At 41.8% G+C, this 16,199-nt stretch overlaps 1 protein-coding gene across 6 annotated transcripts in view; it reads left to right on the top strand.

Annotated features, from left to right (window-relative positions):
• pard3ab (par-3 family cell polarity regulator alpha, b) overlaps positions 1 to 16,199 on the top strand; it is a 270,125-nt gene that overhangs the window by 193,322 nt on the left and 60,604 nt on the right. For 5 of the 6 annotated variants that reach the window (XM_061045451.1, XM_061045450.1, XM_061045449.1 and 2 more), the window contains 2 exons: positions 5,318 to 5,446; positions 13,078 to 13,359. In XM_061045451.1, coding sequence (XP_060901434.1) covers positions 5,318 to 5,446; positions 13,078 to 13,359 — 411 coding nt within the window. The remainder of the gene's footprint in view (positions 1 to 5,317; positions 5,447 to 13,077; positions 13,360 to 16,199) is intronic. The other variant, XM_061045453.1, reaches the window with a different exon arrangement.

Here is a 16,199-nt window from a genome sequence, read left to right as displayed (position 1 = left end):
CTTCTGTTACACAGTTGTGGAGTCAGTATGAAAGTTCAAAAGCTTTATTTTTATTTATTTATTTATTTATTTTCCTTTTTGTTTCCTTTCTGTATAACTATCACAACTTATTTATGAATTTATTTTCCTCTTACCATCAAATTTAATCTTTTTTTTTATTACTATTATTATTATTACATCTTTAGCCACCATTTCATTATGACCTATTTATTGATTTATTTCCTCTCTCCCCCTTATACTCATATCATATTTATCATCATAAATTCTCATCACAGCCACTCTCATTTTTCATGCATTTCTTTTTCTTTTATTTATTTCTTTTCTCTTTCTCTTTCCCCAATCCAGATGATTGTCTGTTTTTCTTGTCTGTTTGCCTTGTTTTATTCGTCTCCCCTGTCTCCTACATACTTTTGTTCTTGTCATATCCCTCACTTGTCTTGTATTGTTCTGCATCACTTAATAAAAAAAAGCGGTATAAAGGAGGAGCTTTGTTAAGGCGCTGAGTCACACTCTACTCGGGCTACTGACTTTCATTCAAGTTTTTTTTTTGGGTTCATCTTTAGCTGGATGCTAATGCTAACGAACCACAGTATAACAATTCTGTATGTTAATGCATAGGATGAAAAAAATGCTAATGCATATCTGTAGCGCCGAGCAAGGCAACCAAGAGCTGAACCCCAAAAAATACAGATTCAAATATGCACAATACACAATACATGGCAAAACTTGTCATCAAATCTGAGGTTTTGTTTCGATAATTAGCCCATTAACATGCTAATGTTAAATGTTTGAAGCTTAACAATTAATCATCTCAGCTATCTCACTAGCATGCTTACATGTTAGCACTCTGTGGTGAAATTATCATAACAGCTGAGGCATCTGTTGTAGTGGTTAGTGTGCGTGCCCCATGTACAGACGCTACAGTCCTCAAAGCAGGCGGACCGGGTTCAAACCTGACCTGTGGCTCCTTTCCACTTCCAGCATGTCATTCCTCATTCTCTCTCTCTCCCTGATGTTCAACTCTATTCATTATCCTATCTCTACATTAACGGCCCAAAAGCCCCAAAAATAAATCTTAGAAAATATATATGAATCATAATTCATCTTAGAACATCACAGAAACTATACGAGATAAACCGCTGGATACATTTCACCCAAATCTTTCCTTCTTGAAGCAACAAGCATTACCATCAGACAGACACCGACTGCTCTCTGTAATTGTTTGTTTTTCATTCTAATATGGACAGCTGTAAAGATCGTTTCATAAAACCTTCAACCTCAGATCGATCAGGAGTTATTGACCACGGTTTCTAAAGGGCAAATTAAGTCAACACTTTTCTCTGAATATTTTCACAATACAAACTCATACTTATCAAGCTCCAATCATAGATGTCGCTGACCTGTCATTTCTGGATTATCACTGACATTTTTCACATTTTCATGGACGCCATCATGCCTGTGATCGTCTTTTAGTCAATCCCTGACATTATCCCACATCTCCCACTTTGGGATGTTTGGACAGTCCCTTGCTTCACTGACATTTGGACACAGCTTCAGATCCAATATGCCACCAAATGACTGCTCACAACACCTCCAGACTTGATTTCACTTTTCTGCGAGTTTAACAGGATTAAGAGTGACACATGGTCGGTCTGCTGAATTAAATTAGCTGAATCCTTGACATTTTGAGGATGCTTTTTTTTTTCTTTTTTCAAACCGCACAAACCAGTCAAAGCTTCTTTATCGATAGCGGCGGGCACACAAGACGAGCGGGGCCTAACTGTGCCTGGAATAAAAGATTATGAAATGCCCCGGTGTCATGGTTTAATACCCCGTCTCGTCTTCAAAGTTTTCTCCGTTCAGTCATAAATCTCAGTGTGTTGCTGTTTGTGTGTGTGTGTGTGTGTGTGTGTGTGTGAAGAGCAGAGTTAGGCTGTCTTTTAAGAGGCTGTTAATGAAAGTTAGTGGTGTGGAGAGAGAAAGTGTCAACCGTCTCTCGTGGTGATAGATCGCTCCTGCTCTTAGCATTAACAGCGAGCCGTCACTCTGAGCGTTTCTGGCGGCCGCAGTCAAATTAATCAGGTAATGGACCTTAGTCTCCAAGCTCCCACCCCCCCCACCCACCACACCCCGCATCCTCTGCAGTTTGTCATTCCCATCTCTTGGTTTGTGTTTAACACTCCACAACATCAGTGTGTGTTGTCGTATGTGAATGTCAATTTGTCATGAGAATCCAGAAACTTTGAGAAGTTAATCACATACAGATTTTTATTGGATTTTTGTTTTCCTCTTGAGCGATCTTGCTTCAGTTCTGAGAAATGTTCAGAGTTTGTCTGATGGACAACATTAGAGAGATTCTCAGTTATAAATGACGTTTTCACTGAAACTTTTGAGTCATTTATTGCTTCTCTGCAATATCAATGAAACAGCACAGATTAATTTAATGTAAGCACACATTGGAATCAAGACTCTTAAGTCATACCAACAACCAATTAATGTATAAAATTACTATCAGACTATCAGACTTTCTGACTTTCCATTATTTGCTATTTTCAGAGCATTCTTGTGTTTACACTGGAAATTATAGCAGAATGTAGGATGCTATTATCACCTGGTGAAGATATTTTCCACATTGCATGAAAAGACGGGAACATATATCAAAGAAAAAGTTCAAGCAAAACTACCTCTATTCAAACTGACTATGGAGGTCAAATGTTGGAGATAACGCTTTGCCAGGTGGTGGTTGAGTGACGACACACTGCGATGCTGGGGGCTCGGCGCCAACTTGATTTTTTTTTTTTGGGAGGAAGTCATCTTTAAAATGTATTCAAAACATAAAAAAAGGTTAGTTTCTGTTATTGGTCACTGGACAAACTTCACACTGGTTCACTGGTACATGAAAATCCAGCAGTAGCCATCTAATGTCCGCGTATAAAAAGGCAAGATGTTGAACATCTGGGTAGCATCTGCGAGTCTTATTCTCTGGATTTTGTGTTTTCCTGTTCTTGGTTCACACAGAGCCGAAGCTTTGCAGGATGTGTTCTGCTCGAGGACTGTTTCCTTTTGGGGGCTTCAGTCCACTGGGCGAGTGAGGTGCAGCAAGAGAACGACTCTGACCCATTCTGTTCTGTAAATCAAAACTTACACAGGGCACACTTCAACTGGTTTGGACATTTCCAAGACGATGATCACAAAAAAAAACGAGGGAGGAAAACTTTCCAGGTCATAAAACAACTCGACATAGGTTCAGGATAGTTGAGAGAAAAGTTGTGGAAAATCAAATCCAGTCCAGAAACCAATGTGATTTTTGTCTCCTTCTTTGTTCTTCCATCATCGTTCTTCTCATCGTTTCTTTCATTTTCCCATATACCTGTTGTTGTTTTTGTCCTACACAATATCCCCTTGTTCTTCCAGCTTTCATTTCGCCTCCCTCTCTCTTTTCTTCCCATTGTTTTCTTTTCTACCTTGTTTCTCCTCCACACTCACACCACAGGGTTTTTCTCTCTGCTTGTTCATTCTCTCATGTTGTTCTTTCTGTCTCCGTGTTGCTCTCATTGATTTTACCTTATTTCTCTTGTTTTCAATTCTCTTTCTTCTGTATTGTTTTTCATGCTCATGTTCACAGACCCTCAATCTCAGCGTGCCTTTTCTTTTTTCTTTTTTTTTTCTTACTCCTGTTGGGCAGTTTGTGCTTTTCCTGCCTCATTTCTGAACACACTCACACACCTTTTGTTTTTCTATGTTTATTTGCTTTGCTTTTGATCCACTGACTTTCTCTTTTTTTTTTTTTTTAACTTTCTTTTACATATTTCTGTGTTTTTCCTCTTACACACACACACACACACACACACACACACACACACACACAACTCTTGACTCTGACTTTGTATTCTCCACTTTAGTTTTTCTCTCTTAATGTTTCATTCATTGAGTCTCTCTTGCACAAACTAATTTTTTCTCTCATTCACCGTCGTCTGTCTCTTCCATTACACACACACAGACACACACACACACACACACACACACACACACACACACACACACCTCTTTGGTTCCTCTCAGCGTTGTCTCTTTAGAAGTCGTAGATATTCTCCGCGGACCAATTTCCCCGTGAATAATCACGGCGGTTCATTGTAGAAGCGAGTGCTGTGCCAAAGTCATTTCTTCAACAGGCTGCAGCTTTGTACCGAGTCAATCAAGCTGAAATATCTCTGCAATGGCTTCCTATTTCGTTAAGCGTAACTCCCTCCCTATGAATATAATTACAGTGATGGGCCACGTCTTCACGCCACCTGCTTTAAACGAGCTGAATTGGGTTTGAACTTGTGAAAAGTACTTTTCAGATGGTTGGTTTCGGGGGGTTGATCAGCTGTTCAGTCATACAGTGAGCGGTTTCCCTGATCACTGAAAAACATTTTGAGTCAGATCAGTTTGGGTTAACCCGTAAGGCTCTGGAGGGCGATGTTAGAGGAGAGACTTATCATGTACATCAGGGCTATTCCGCTATAATGTTCAGGGGGCCACATTTTCAAGGAGCTAAGGAACCGGGGGCCAGACGAGCAAGCCCACCACAGCAGTACGCCGCACTAAAGCCGTTTTCACCATCAACAACACAAGCTTGTGATCGGCTGCGAGCACAGGACCAAAGACGCTCTATTAAACGGGAGCGCTCTGCTGTTTTTAACACTTTACTGTGGCAACAACGACAGTCAATAGCAAGTTTCTCCCCCTGATTATAATCTTTTATCTTTATAATCTTCTTTTTTTTTTAAATATCTCTTTATTAATTTGACAGGTATCGTGATACAATAATCATTAAGGACAATTTTTTTTGGTAACATGTCACATCCCCCCCTCCCCACCCATACATATACACACACAGACACATAAATTACAATAACATAATCATACCAGGGGGCAAAAAGAAAAGACAAGCACAACACACAAACAAAAACAAAAATTATAATCTTTTTTTTTTAAATTGTAAATAGAACTGATCCGCAGGCCCGTCTGATGTGATCCGCGGGCCAGAGTTGGCCCCTTGGCCGCCAGTTGAATAGAATACATAACGAGAGTACCAACTGGGGAGAATTCACAATGTTTTCCTGTATTAGTTGTAAATAATGTAAAAGGTGTCATTGACATCCGACCTCCCATTACCTCACTGATCTTTTTCTGACACTACTCCAGTGACTTGGACATCATGACTAAAAAAGCTTAAAAAAATACAAAAACAAAAAATGTAGTTGAACTATGCACAACAGTCCCTCAGGTGTTCCAACATACATTGACTGTGTCCTCTTTATTTGTATTCCAGGTTTGGAAAGCACCGGAAAGACGAGCGTCCGGGGGAAAAGCTGGACCGTAAAGGCTCCAGTAAATGGAGCGCAGTGGAGACGCAGGTTTCAGAGGAGGAGACCATGAAGATGAAGATGGAGCAGGAGAGGTATGGTCTTCATGTTGAATTATTGCTTAATGCTTTTAGATTTGTCATTTCTGGGAACAAACTCTCTTTCTTGGACGTTGTGTGCTTTCCGACGTTGAGATCCGACATCAAAGCGTGGAAGAACTGTCGTAACTGCAGCTCTGTTTGAATCACAGAGAGTCAAATGAATTTAATAGCTGTTTTTTTTCCCTGCTGGGATCAGTCACAATGTTTTAAAAGCAAAAAACATGTTTTTGAAAAAGCCTTGATCGTAGTTACAAAGAGCAGCCAAATTAAAGCCTCTGGGTCGTCTCTCCTCCTTTGCTTCTCTTGTTTTCTTTATTTCTGCTCATTGAAGTCAGAATGCTGAAAACTGCAAAATTAATTTGGCTGTTTCTTTTAAGTCCTCTGGTAGAGATTCCTGTTTTGAAAAAGTGAATCTGGAGGAGAGCGGAGGCTTCAGAACAGTGGAGGTGTGGCCTAACAGCAGTTTTTTTTTTTTTGTTTAATGCTGGTGCTCAAGGGCGACACCTACTGGATCAAAAAGTCGCACATGCTTCCTTTAATGGAACGGAAATACAAAGTTTTATTCAATATCTTACCGTCGGGGTAAAGAGGGAGCTGATGTTCCAACACTCACCTATGAGCTGTGGGTAGTGACCAGTATTTAAAAAAAATGGACCTGACCCATTAGAATTAATTTAAAAAATGTATCAAAAGTGCAGAAAAATATATTGCCAGACTTTGACAAATGGTAAACTTTCCTCAAACAGCACTATTGTTTTGAAGTAGTACAGATTTCTGCAGCACGATGAGCCCGATAAACGATTAGACGGAAACAAGTGGTCTTGAAGTTCCTGACCACCGACTGTTTTCAATCTCACAACAATCGGACTAAAAGAATTCCCTCTTTGACAATTTATTGACTCTACAAAATGAAAATGTTCTCTGTTGTTCAGAAAGCCATCAGTGCAATAAAATACAATATAAATGGCTTAATAAATCAAGAATTTGTTCGTTTAAAAAAATGAGCTGAAAGTAAAAGAAACAAGTAAATTCTGAATTTGTAACTGTTCTCACTCGAGTGCCCTAAACCAAACAGCCCCAAGCTAGTAGGTCTTTTTCTCAGAACCTCTCTCTCTCTCTCTCTCTCTCTCTCTCTCTCTCTCTCTCTCTCTCCCTCTCTTCACCAAACTAAATGTCAGTCGGGCAGTGTGCCAGTATTTTGGGGCTGCGGTTTGTAAATGCCAAGGCCATTACTGCCTCGCCAGCTAATTAATTCCCATGCTCTTGGTGTAGGGGGCAGGAGTCATTACTCCCTGCAGTCGCTCGTTATCAAATTTGAGTTTGTAATTCTTTCTTTTTACGCCGGCAGAGCAGATAGTCCCATAATATGGTAATAGCCGAGGCTTTATTTTTAATTGGGATAAGGTTAACGCAAATGCCGTGTCGGAGGATTCACTTGTTATGCTGGCTATCAGTAAAAAAGTTCAGAGTGCTCCTTTTTGTGTGTTCATTCAGCCCTGTGGATTTATCTGTTATTCCTTCTCCTTAAATGTCAAAGTCATGTGCATGCATTATCATGATGAAGTCTCAAACATGTTGCAACACAGAAATCCATTACAGACCATGTATATGTGTCACAAAGATAACATTTCATATTCACTCAACATCTTTGAGTTTGTATTTCGGGGAAATGTCTGAATCTGAACAAGGTGTGAAGCTATCTGGAACTATTGGAGAGTTTCTAAGACGCATTCTTCTTCCCCTTGCTGGTGTTGGGAATGTAGGGTTTAATATCGACAGAAAAGAAGCTGTTAATCGAGATTAATTTCGCCGTCAGCAACACTGGATGTAGAGAATTGGATTGAATGGTCTCTGAAGCTAAAACACACTACAGAGTGTGAACTAATACAACGTGGACGAGTTTGGGCTGCCTCTGCTTCTTTGGTAGTAGACTTTTTTTCTTTATAGCTGCTGGGTCTCTGCAAGAACTCTGCAAGTCTTTTGTTCTCTAGTTTGTTCTTTTATTTATACGTGTGCAATGGTTTTGGCATGTAGAGTGCTCAGGGCAAAATGGAGCTAAGGGAAATCAAGCTAAATTGGTGTTTGAGGAATCTACCAAAAAAAGGTAGGTTCACTCTGCATCCACAGAGCAGGAACCACCTTGGGATTGTCTGTTTGTAGTTCTTAAGTCAATGTATTAATTATTTTGTGTGTTTGACTCACTCCAGTAAAGCGTACCTCCTCCCCAAGCCCCCCCCCCCCCCCCCCCCCCCCCCCCTGAAAATGCACAAGCATGCCTCTCATTTGTGTTTAACCACTGGCTGAGATACTCAGATATTGACGGGGGGGACATCCCGCTGAGGATGTGGAAGACATGTGGTTGCTTCTTTGTTAAAACAATGATCCAGTTGGCCGTGTTTCACCGTGGTGCTTTTCCCAAGGTTCAGCCTCGAACTTCGACACCTCGCTGCAGAGCGACTATTGATTGGCCACTGCCAGAGGCTACGCTTAATCCAGCTGTGATTGACTGGATGGATGGATTTTCCTTGCAGGTTTAAGTCTTGGGTCTCTGTGGACTCCCAGCCCCAGCCAGGCAAACAAATCTAGACGGACAGTTACGAGAATAAACTGATGTTTGCTGTCAAAATGTCCGGTGATAAGACGAGCAGGCAAACAGTTTTCTTTTAACATGAATATAAGTTTATTTGGCCTGAATCAGTAAGTGCTTTTTTTGTTACAAACATTCAAAGCAATTGGATTAAAATGATTTACCTGTGGATGCACCAGTAGTAAAACTGGCACTGGTCAATACTGATGCATTTCAGTTTGACTATTAGTTAGAAATCTAAGTTTTGACACTTCCTCTATAGACATCAGCTCAACAATGTATAAAGCAAGAACACTACGTTGGATCACGATTTACTTTAGTGCTAGCCAAGAGATCGGGCGGAGACATGTATAGACCGTCGAATGTATGTCGGAAAATAATGGAACCACCGTGACGTCACCACTTGGATTGTGCACCACTGCTTTGAAGCCTCGATTTTAACACTTTGACTGTCACCATCTTGACCTTTCCAAGCCTCCACACTAGTTTATAGGTAAGTGTTAAAGCAGCTTTTCAATCAATCATACAAAGCCATGTCCCATAGCATTCCCTGCATTATGGTCTATTTTACTCCAAATTGAACCATAATTAACAAAAAAGAAATCATGCTGCAGGTAAGAAGACTTTTAAATTAGGATGTTGACCATACATTATGAGAAAAATGTTGACGGAGGTAATATGATAGTATAGGTCTTTTTGCGATGAGTGAAGTCGCCCCCTGCTGATCAGCAGGAATAATGCGGGTTATGAAGGTTCTGGTTGGCGTAGAGTTCTGTAGTCTCAACACTGCGTTCGACTGTAGTCAGTATTTGAAGAGGCAGGCATATCGTCAAAATGTAAAGGTCAATCTTTACACCGTGCAGTGTGCTGTGTATCATGTTATTTGTCCCCTTACACTTCCCCTGACATTGGGCAGCACTACCACTTCTTCACTTAAAAATCTTTACAGAAGTCGATCACATACTAAATCCCTGAAACACTTCCAAATAATCCAACGTTATCTATTCAAAGGGACTGTGAGCAGCCATCTTATCCTGCTGGACCCTTCTCCTTTCATGTACTTCCTGCCTTTCACCCCGGTCTATCAGTTGTGTCAGCATTACCGCCAAGAGGAAGGTTCATTACACAGTGGGTACAATAGCACATAATGGACCATTGTTCTGGCTTGATGTGGTAGAAAGGTCACTCGTCAAACACATTTCTTCTCCCGTAATGTCTCATCCGAGCCATTTCTATACCCTTTTTATCAGCCGTCTTTCCTTCTCTGTCTGCCATGTTCTCGTTTCGCTCGCCCTCTCACTCTTTTCTTTCGTTTACCCTTCACGCTGAGAGTATTTTCATCTCTCATCAAGGTTAGCCGTTGGAAAGAAAACATGAGTTTCCTTTGACAAATATTTTGGGACTGGACGGGTAATGATTAGGGCCAAGTGTGCTTTTCCTTCCTGTCCCCGTTTCAATCAGCAGAGTCGTAGTATTTGGACAATCGTACGTCTTTAGAACACTGCTTTTTCACTACTTGTCATGTTGTCGGGTTTAGATTTAGTCATGAGGGAATACGCAATTAAAACAATCACTCCCTGTAGGCCTTAAAGGTGGCTTTGAAAAGCTTTTCCTGTCTGTGGAAGATATCACTGTGGCCACCACTGAGTTACACCAGTTACAAAGGTTCCCAGTGGTCCCCCAGTTTAAACCATATAGAGAAAAACATTTACACATCTACATTGTGCATTAATAAAAACCTGTACGATCAAAATACAGATGTTTCTCCTACAAACTACATAGCTTGAAATGGTTGTGATTGCATTTCCATGTTTGATTATGCATGCAGAGAATGAGAAATTAAGTTTGCTCAATTTGCCTCTGATACATTTTTTATTAGTAAGAATAAATCTTTCTTTAGGAGAGCAGAAGAAGTGTGAGAACGGGTAATTTAATAATCATAATAACTTTATTTATCTAGCACCTTTAAAAACACGGCTTTACAAAGTGCTTTGAAAAACAGCAAAAGAGTAAAGAAGAACAAAGCAGACGAACCTCAAACACAAAGAACATAGATAACAGCCCCGAGCTGAGACCAAGAGGACCAAAGATTTAAGATGTTATATATCGTATAATCAAACAGGGTGTGAGTTTGCAGCTTGAACCAGAACATCACCTAAAAGACTGACTACATCTTGAAGTTATTATTGTGTTTTGCTAAAGTTTTCCGACTTTTTTTTTTAGTCTTTATGAGAAGAGATACGATAAGAAAGGACTTTATTCATCCTGAAGGAAATTCTGGTGCTAGGTCGCTCCAACATTACAGTCCAAACAGAGTAACACAAAAGTATTATGTGGATAATGGTTAAAGAAACTCTAACATGCATGACATTATTGACAGATTAGACACAGACTCAATCCGATTCAAAGCAGAAATAATCAAGAGAAAAATGATCGAGGTTCCATTTGTGCACTCTGTGACATATTTCAGACCGGTTCTGAAGTCGCCCTCTTTGCGTGTTATTCAAAGCTTCAGTCTTTAAGAATTGAGACCGTATCCTTTCTCACACACCAACAACTGGAGCACAGCTACATCCTTCCTCACTCAGAAACTGGCCCCTGTTGACCCTGTCCACTGCCTTGTTATGGAAGGGGTTGGGATGGAGGGGGGGGGGGGGTCTGCACATAGAAGCCTAGCTGCTGGATTGGTATGTCTGGCCTTATCTTATCAGCCACTGTGCTTGTGTATACAATCAGTTTCTGCTCCCACTTCTGCTTCTGCTCTCTCACATGGAAAACACTGTTTTTCCTCTGGGTTTAAAGATAGATCCCTCAAGGGCCCCTGCTTCCTTCTGCGCTATTAGATAATTGCTGAGTCCACAAATGGTTACAAAAAAAAAAAAACAGCTTTCAAGTCTACAAGCTTTCATGAGAAATAGTTTTGGGGGTTGTTGGGATAAGTACACATTTTATTAAAGACGTTGTTAGGCCTGTCCAGACTCCACAGTGCTCTGTGAAAACTTTCCCCACCAAGCCTCATTTTTAAAAAGAAAAAGTATTCCCTACCAATTACTCCCTTTTTGCTCCTAACCTTCAAGGTGGGGGCCCTCCTTGTTAAACTTATTGTTTCATTATGCACAGCATGCAGATTTTTTCTGGAGGAAGCATCTCAAGACTTTTTAAGGCCTGCTGAGTGTTCAGTGAAGCTTCGTCACCGCCGCCGCGGCTGTCCCATTCGCTTTCCCGCTGCCATTAAAACGGGGGGCCTGGAGAAAAAGAGAGCTGTGTGATAATTGGTAGTTGTAAAGCTCTGATAATTGGCAAGGCTGTAATTATGGGGGCTGCGCGATAGGTAGTTCCCCCCTGCTGTACAAAATGGTGTTGCCAGTTATTCACAAGATAATGGCCTAGAGAGAGAGAGAGAGAGAGAGATTGTGTGTGTGATTGCTGTGTGTGATGTGAGACAGAGGGGTGTCAGAGGTGTGTGTGTGTGTGTTTGAGACACAAAGAGAAAAGAGCATGGTAGCTATACATTAGCAGCACTCTGTGAATAATATACAAAGTGCTTCCCTTTGTGTGAGCTGTTGTGGGGGCGGGAGACTATTATGCATTGTTTATGGTATTATTCAGAGAGAGGAGGGGGGGGGGAATAAAAACACATAAATAATAGAGTCCACATATTCACTCTTGTCTGTAATGGAGAGTTAAATACAATAAACAACGGCTTGCAGATGTTGCAGCAGCTCGTCTGGTGTTTTCGTTAATGTGACGTGTGAGATTTACATCATCTCTCAGCCGCACGGTGTTTATACACTGCACAGGCTTTAGCTCTGTGTACGATTAACTCAAGGTTAGTGTCAACTGTAAGGTTTAGATTTCCCACAGAGACGTTTTATCAATGATGCATAAAGGATTTGACTTGTTTCATGCATTTATTGCACAGTGCTAAATATGTAGTTGTTTTTCTGACAGTGTCATGTAACCCGTTGTGCTTTAAGTCACTATTGTATGTGTGGTGGAGAAGAAGTGTAAGGATATACCAATTTACCTTAAAGAATGGATTCAGCTACAGTTAACAGTGGTCAGTTTGGCTTATAGTAGCTAACATACCTGATGCTTTTAACTGAACCCAACATGTAGGAAGACATCTCTTTCTAATAACAACATAGCAGGACGTCCTGCACATGTTGACACGTCTCTAATAACTGAGGCTTAACCCAACAAATGAAAGTTGTTCTGCTTGAGATGTAGTTGTATAGCTGGAAAACAACACTGTCGCAACATTTCCCCTTCACTGAAGCTCCTCCCAAGTGTTCGGGTGTGTAGCCTCATGTTTAGTTCATGTACAGTTGACGATCAGATTTCTGTTCAGGTGCATGTTGAAAAGTGCAAGGATACCTTTGGACAACTGGACATGTTTATTCCCGAGCAGCAACCTCTGGTCTTGAAAAGTGAAGTCAATGAGGTCAAGGGGAAAATCCTGCAGTTCTTCAAGTGTCCACTTGAGGCTGGCTGCAGGAACACAGGATGTCACATACACACCACAGGCAAAAAATCTGTTTTTACAGCAGAAATGAACATGTTTACAGCCTGGTACAACAGAACGAAATAGGTCTGATTAGTTATTGTCGTCACTGACAGCTCTGTTTTGATTTAATGAACAATACATGTAATCCATAGTTTGGCGCGTGGCAGACATGATTGACAGGTGGGCGCTATGTAACGGTTCATCAAGAGGTTTAAAACCCGCCTCAGCTCCAGCTCTCAGCCTGTCGTTAGGTTGACTGAAAGTTAGACTGAGACAGGATTTCCAACATGGCTGCTGCTGATGAGCCTCCAGAGCCCCCTGCAGGAACAGATGGGTGACGTCACTCAGGCTTCAAACATTAATATTTACAGTCTGTGATTTATACACTGTGTTGCAGTATCAATAATCTAATGTAAACACAATACAGAAGTAGGAAACGTAGAAAAATAGAATAAAAAACTAAATAGAATAAGCATGAGTACCAAGTGAGAGCATGTGGCATCCAACATGTCTTATTTAAATCTCACCCAGGATCCAGGCCAAGACCCGGGAACTGCGGGAGCGTCAAGCCAGGGAACGGGACTACGCTGAAATCCTGGACATTAGCCGCACGTCGGAGAGGGCGTCGGAGGAGGAGCACCCGTACGCCGGCATCAACCCCCTGAACAGCTCGGTGGACAGCGGGCACAGCCGACCCCACAGCCCCCGGGAGGAATACCCCCACGTCCATCCACACCACCATCAACAACTCTCAGACACCCTGTACACACAAGTCAGCAAGGGCCGCAACGACAGACCTCCATCTGCAGACAGGTAGGGCGTGGATTCTTACACCTGAAGGGGTCTGATTTAAAAAGTGTCGGTGCTGGAAGATTGATTTCATTAACTAGCTTTCTGCCTAAATAGTCCTGTGCAGTAGTTTTAGTTTGTCCTCTGTTGGCACCTTGAAAATCCAGTAATTGCTTGGTGACACTTACAGTGTGCATTCTATCGGAGTCAGGCGTCCATTCATGGTTCAGCAACCTCTTTTACCTCCCAATACAAAAAAAAAAACTCGACCCAGTCAGTAAAAAGGTTTCTGCAGGTCCTGATTCCGCCTCTGCATTCCCTAGCTTTCCTCCAGCGTGCTTCTGCGGCATCATTATTGTGCAGAGACAGCAGGCGGCTGGATCACACCTGGATGTGAAAAAATAATCAAAGCAACAGAAGGCAGGCGGTAAATGTCAGCTCGCCGACTGCTCGACACAATGCGTCGTCCTCTGGGGGAGATGTGGGATTACTCTGGGGAGGCAGTGAGTGAATGGAAACCTTTGGAAATCCGTCTCTCTTCCCCCGTCTCTTTTGACCTTTCTACCTCTCTTTCTTTCTGTCTTTCTTTCGCTCTATTGTTGATTTCACCTTTTTTTTGCCTCATGCCTGACTTTCTGTGAAACATTCCACTGCCATGATTTGAGACTTTTCTTTTCTGATTGGCAACAGGCATTTTAGCATTATTACACTCTCCTGGCATGGGTTTAGTTTATCTTCCTGCATCTACTTTGTATGCACAAACAGCTGCCGAGTGGACGTTTGCAAACTTATTACCCAAAGCAGAGTCCACCGCAGTGACAGCCAGCCAGAAAAAAAAAAACGCTTCTAAACGCTGGCATCTTGTCAGCCGCAGCAGTTTTTCAGCACTGCGGGTCCGTGCTGAATTGCTTCCCCAATCTTCCCCCGATCAATGAGCAGAGAGAAGATGGATTTTGGGTGAAACTTGAAGCCAATCGAGGAGAGCCTGCAGCGTATAGCAGAGACGCAGACAGTGCATGAGGGTACATCCCCAGCTCAATGAATGGGCTTCGTTGTCGTTGTTGTCGTCGTCGTACTTTTTCCACGCATCCCCAGATGGCCCCAGCAGCCTGCGAGCACTCCATGAGTGCTGCAGCTTGTATTGATTCATAATTCATCGCGCTGCTGTTGTCTCTGTGTGTTTTGTTATTCTTTTAATCCCTGATGTGGACGTGTGTGGAGGTATGCTGATGATGCACACCAGAGGAAAATAGGCCTGATAGATATGGAGTCTCGTAGGTGAAGTTTCTGGTTTCCACCTCTGCACATCATGAAGTTGGAGTTTGTGCTTTTTGGTACATGTATTTTTTTGTGATTATTCATTAACGTATTTATTTGTAACAGACAGGATTAGGGCCAGGCACAGGAAAAAGGATGAGACGGTGGAGATTCATTTCATTTTTTAAAGGTTGAGAAAGAAAGGCTGCAAACACAAGATCTTATTAAACTTCATCATGTCATGCCGGTTTCTTATGCCTGGTCCTAATAGGCCTCTGTACTTTTCCCCTCACTATGACATTCATTTTTATTGTACATATCTGTTGGTTGAAAGAGTGTTTTGAGAAAGGTGTTCCCCCTGATGCTAACAGGCTAACAGGCTATAGAGCTGAGAGCTCTTCCATACAGGTAGCTAGCATGCTTGCAAACTCCACATGGTGAAATCAGTACCACAAAGTGCTACACAGAAACTACATGTTGAGCTGCACACAGAGGAAATCAAAACCTTTTTTTCCCGAATGAGAGACCTCCAGAAACAGACTGCAGCTTATATACCAGTGCAACTTCTAATGACTTACTATAAGTACTTCAAGATAAAGATAAAGATAAATTTTATTGATCCCCCGTGGGGGAAATTTGTGCATTACAGCAGCTCAAGAATTTGAGAGTATGGAATTTCTGTTTAAAAAACTAGAGGACATCATCTTTGAGCTTTGTGATCTTGGACCATCTCATTGGTGTTCCTACTTCATATTTTCTTCACATTTACAGCGAAAGTGATTCATTCATCTGAACAGTGACAGGGACATAAGTCAATAAAGAAGTATTCAGTCGCTATGAGAACTCCGACCGCACACCCTCAAAACTTCCACCTCGATCTTCCCCGTCAACTGCTCCTCTCGGCTTCAGAGACATTAAGCTTTTATCGCATTTCATTATGTTCCACCACAGAGACATTCATCTGAGGTGATGTTGATCTTTGAAAATTAAAATCAGGAACCGCGTTTTGTTTGACTTCGGTTTGCCTCTGGCCCTTTTGAGATTTGAATATGTTTAAATACTTTTACACTTGGTAGAAAGAATGTTCTTGGTGGGACGGCTCAGTCCTGTTTCTTCTCACACTGTATGGATGAAGTCTCCATGGCGGACCCCCGCTGCCCTCAGACTGGAAACACTCGCTCTTTTCAGGAGGCTTTGATTACAGCTGCCGAGGTGCCAGGGACGTAAACTCCTTAAAGAGATTCTGTTACACTCGCAGATCCCCAATCAGAAGAAAAATATACCTTCTGAGGGAACCCGAAAAGCATGTTTCCTGTTTCCTGTCCGCCCCCCTACTGAACAGGAAGTGAAATAGACCCTGCCATGCCAAGAAGAGAAGAGAAGGGGGGGTCTCACTCTGCAGCGGGAGTGTTTGTTATGATGGGATTCAAATGGCAGCACACGCTGATATCAGAGCTTAAGCAATGTGGAGATTGGATCAAAGCAACAACACGTCCATAGAAAGTGAGAGTGAAGGAAAATGTTATTCTGTCCCTACACTCACACTTAAAATGGCCGACGTGCCATGATAAGTGAAAAAGTAAACAGTCTTACATTTCACTTGGTCA

This window comes from Labrus mixtus, chromosome 8, assembly GCF_963584025.1.
Source record: "Labrus mixtus chromosome 8, fLabMix1.1, whole genome shotgun sequence".
NCBI classification, from domain to species: Eukaryota; Metazoa; Chordata; class Actinopteri; order Labriformes; family Labridae; genus Labrus; species Labrus mixtus.
The sequence above is the reverse complement of the archived record's forward strand: the minus strand, read 5'-3'. Positions and strand labels throughout refer to the sequence as shown.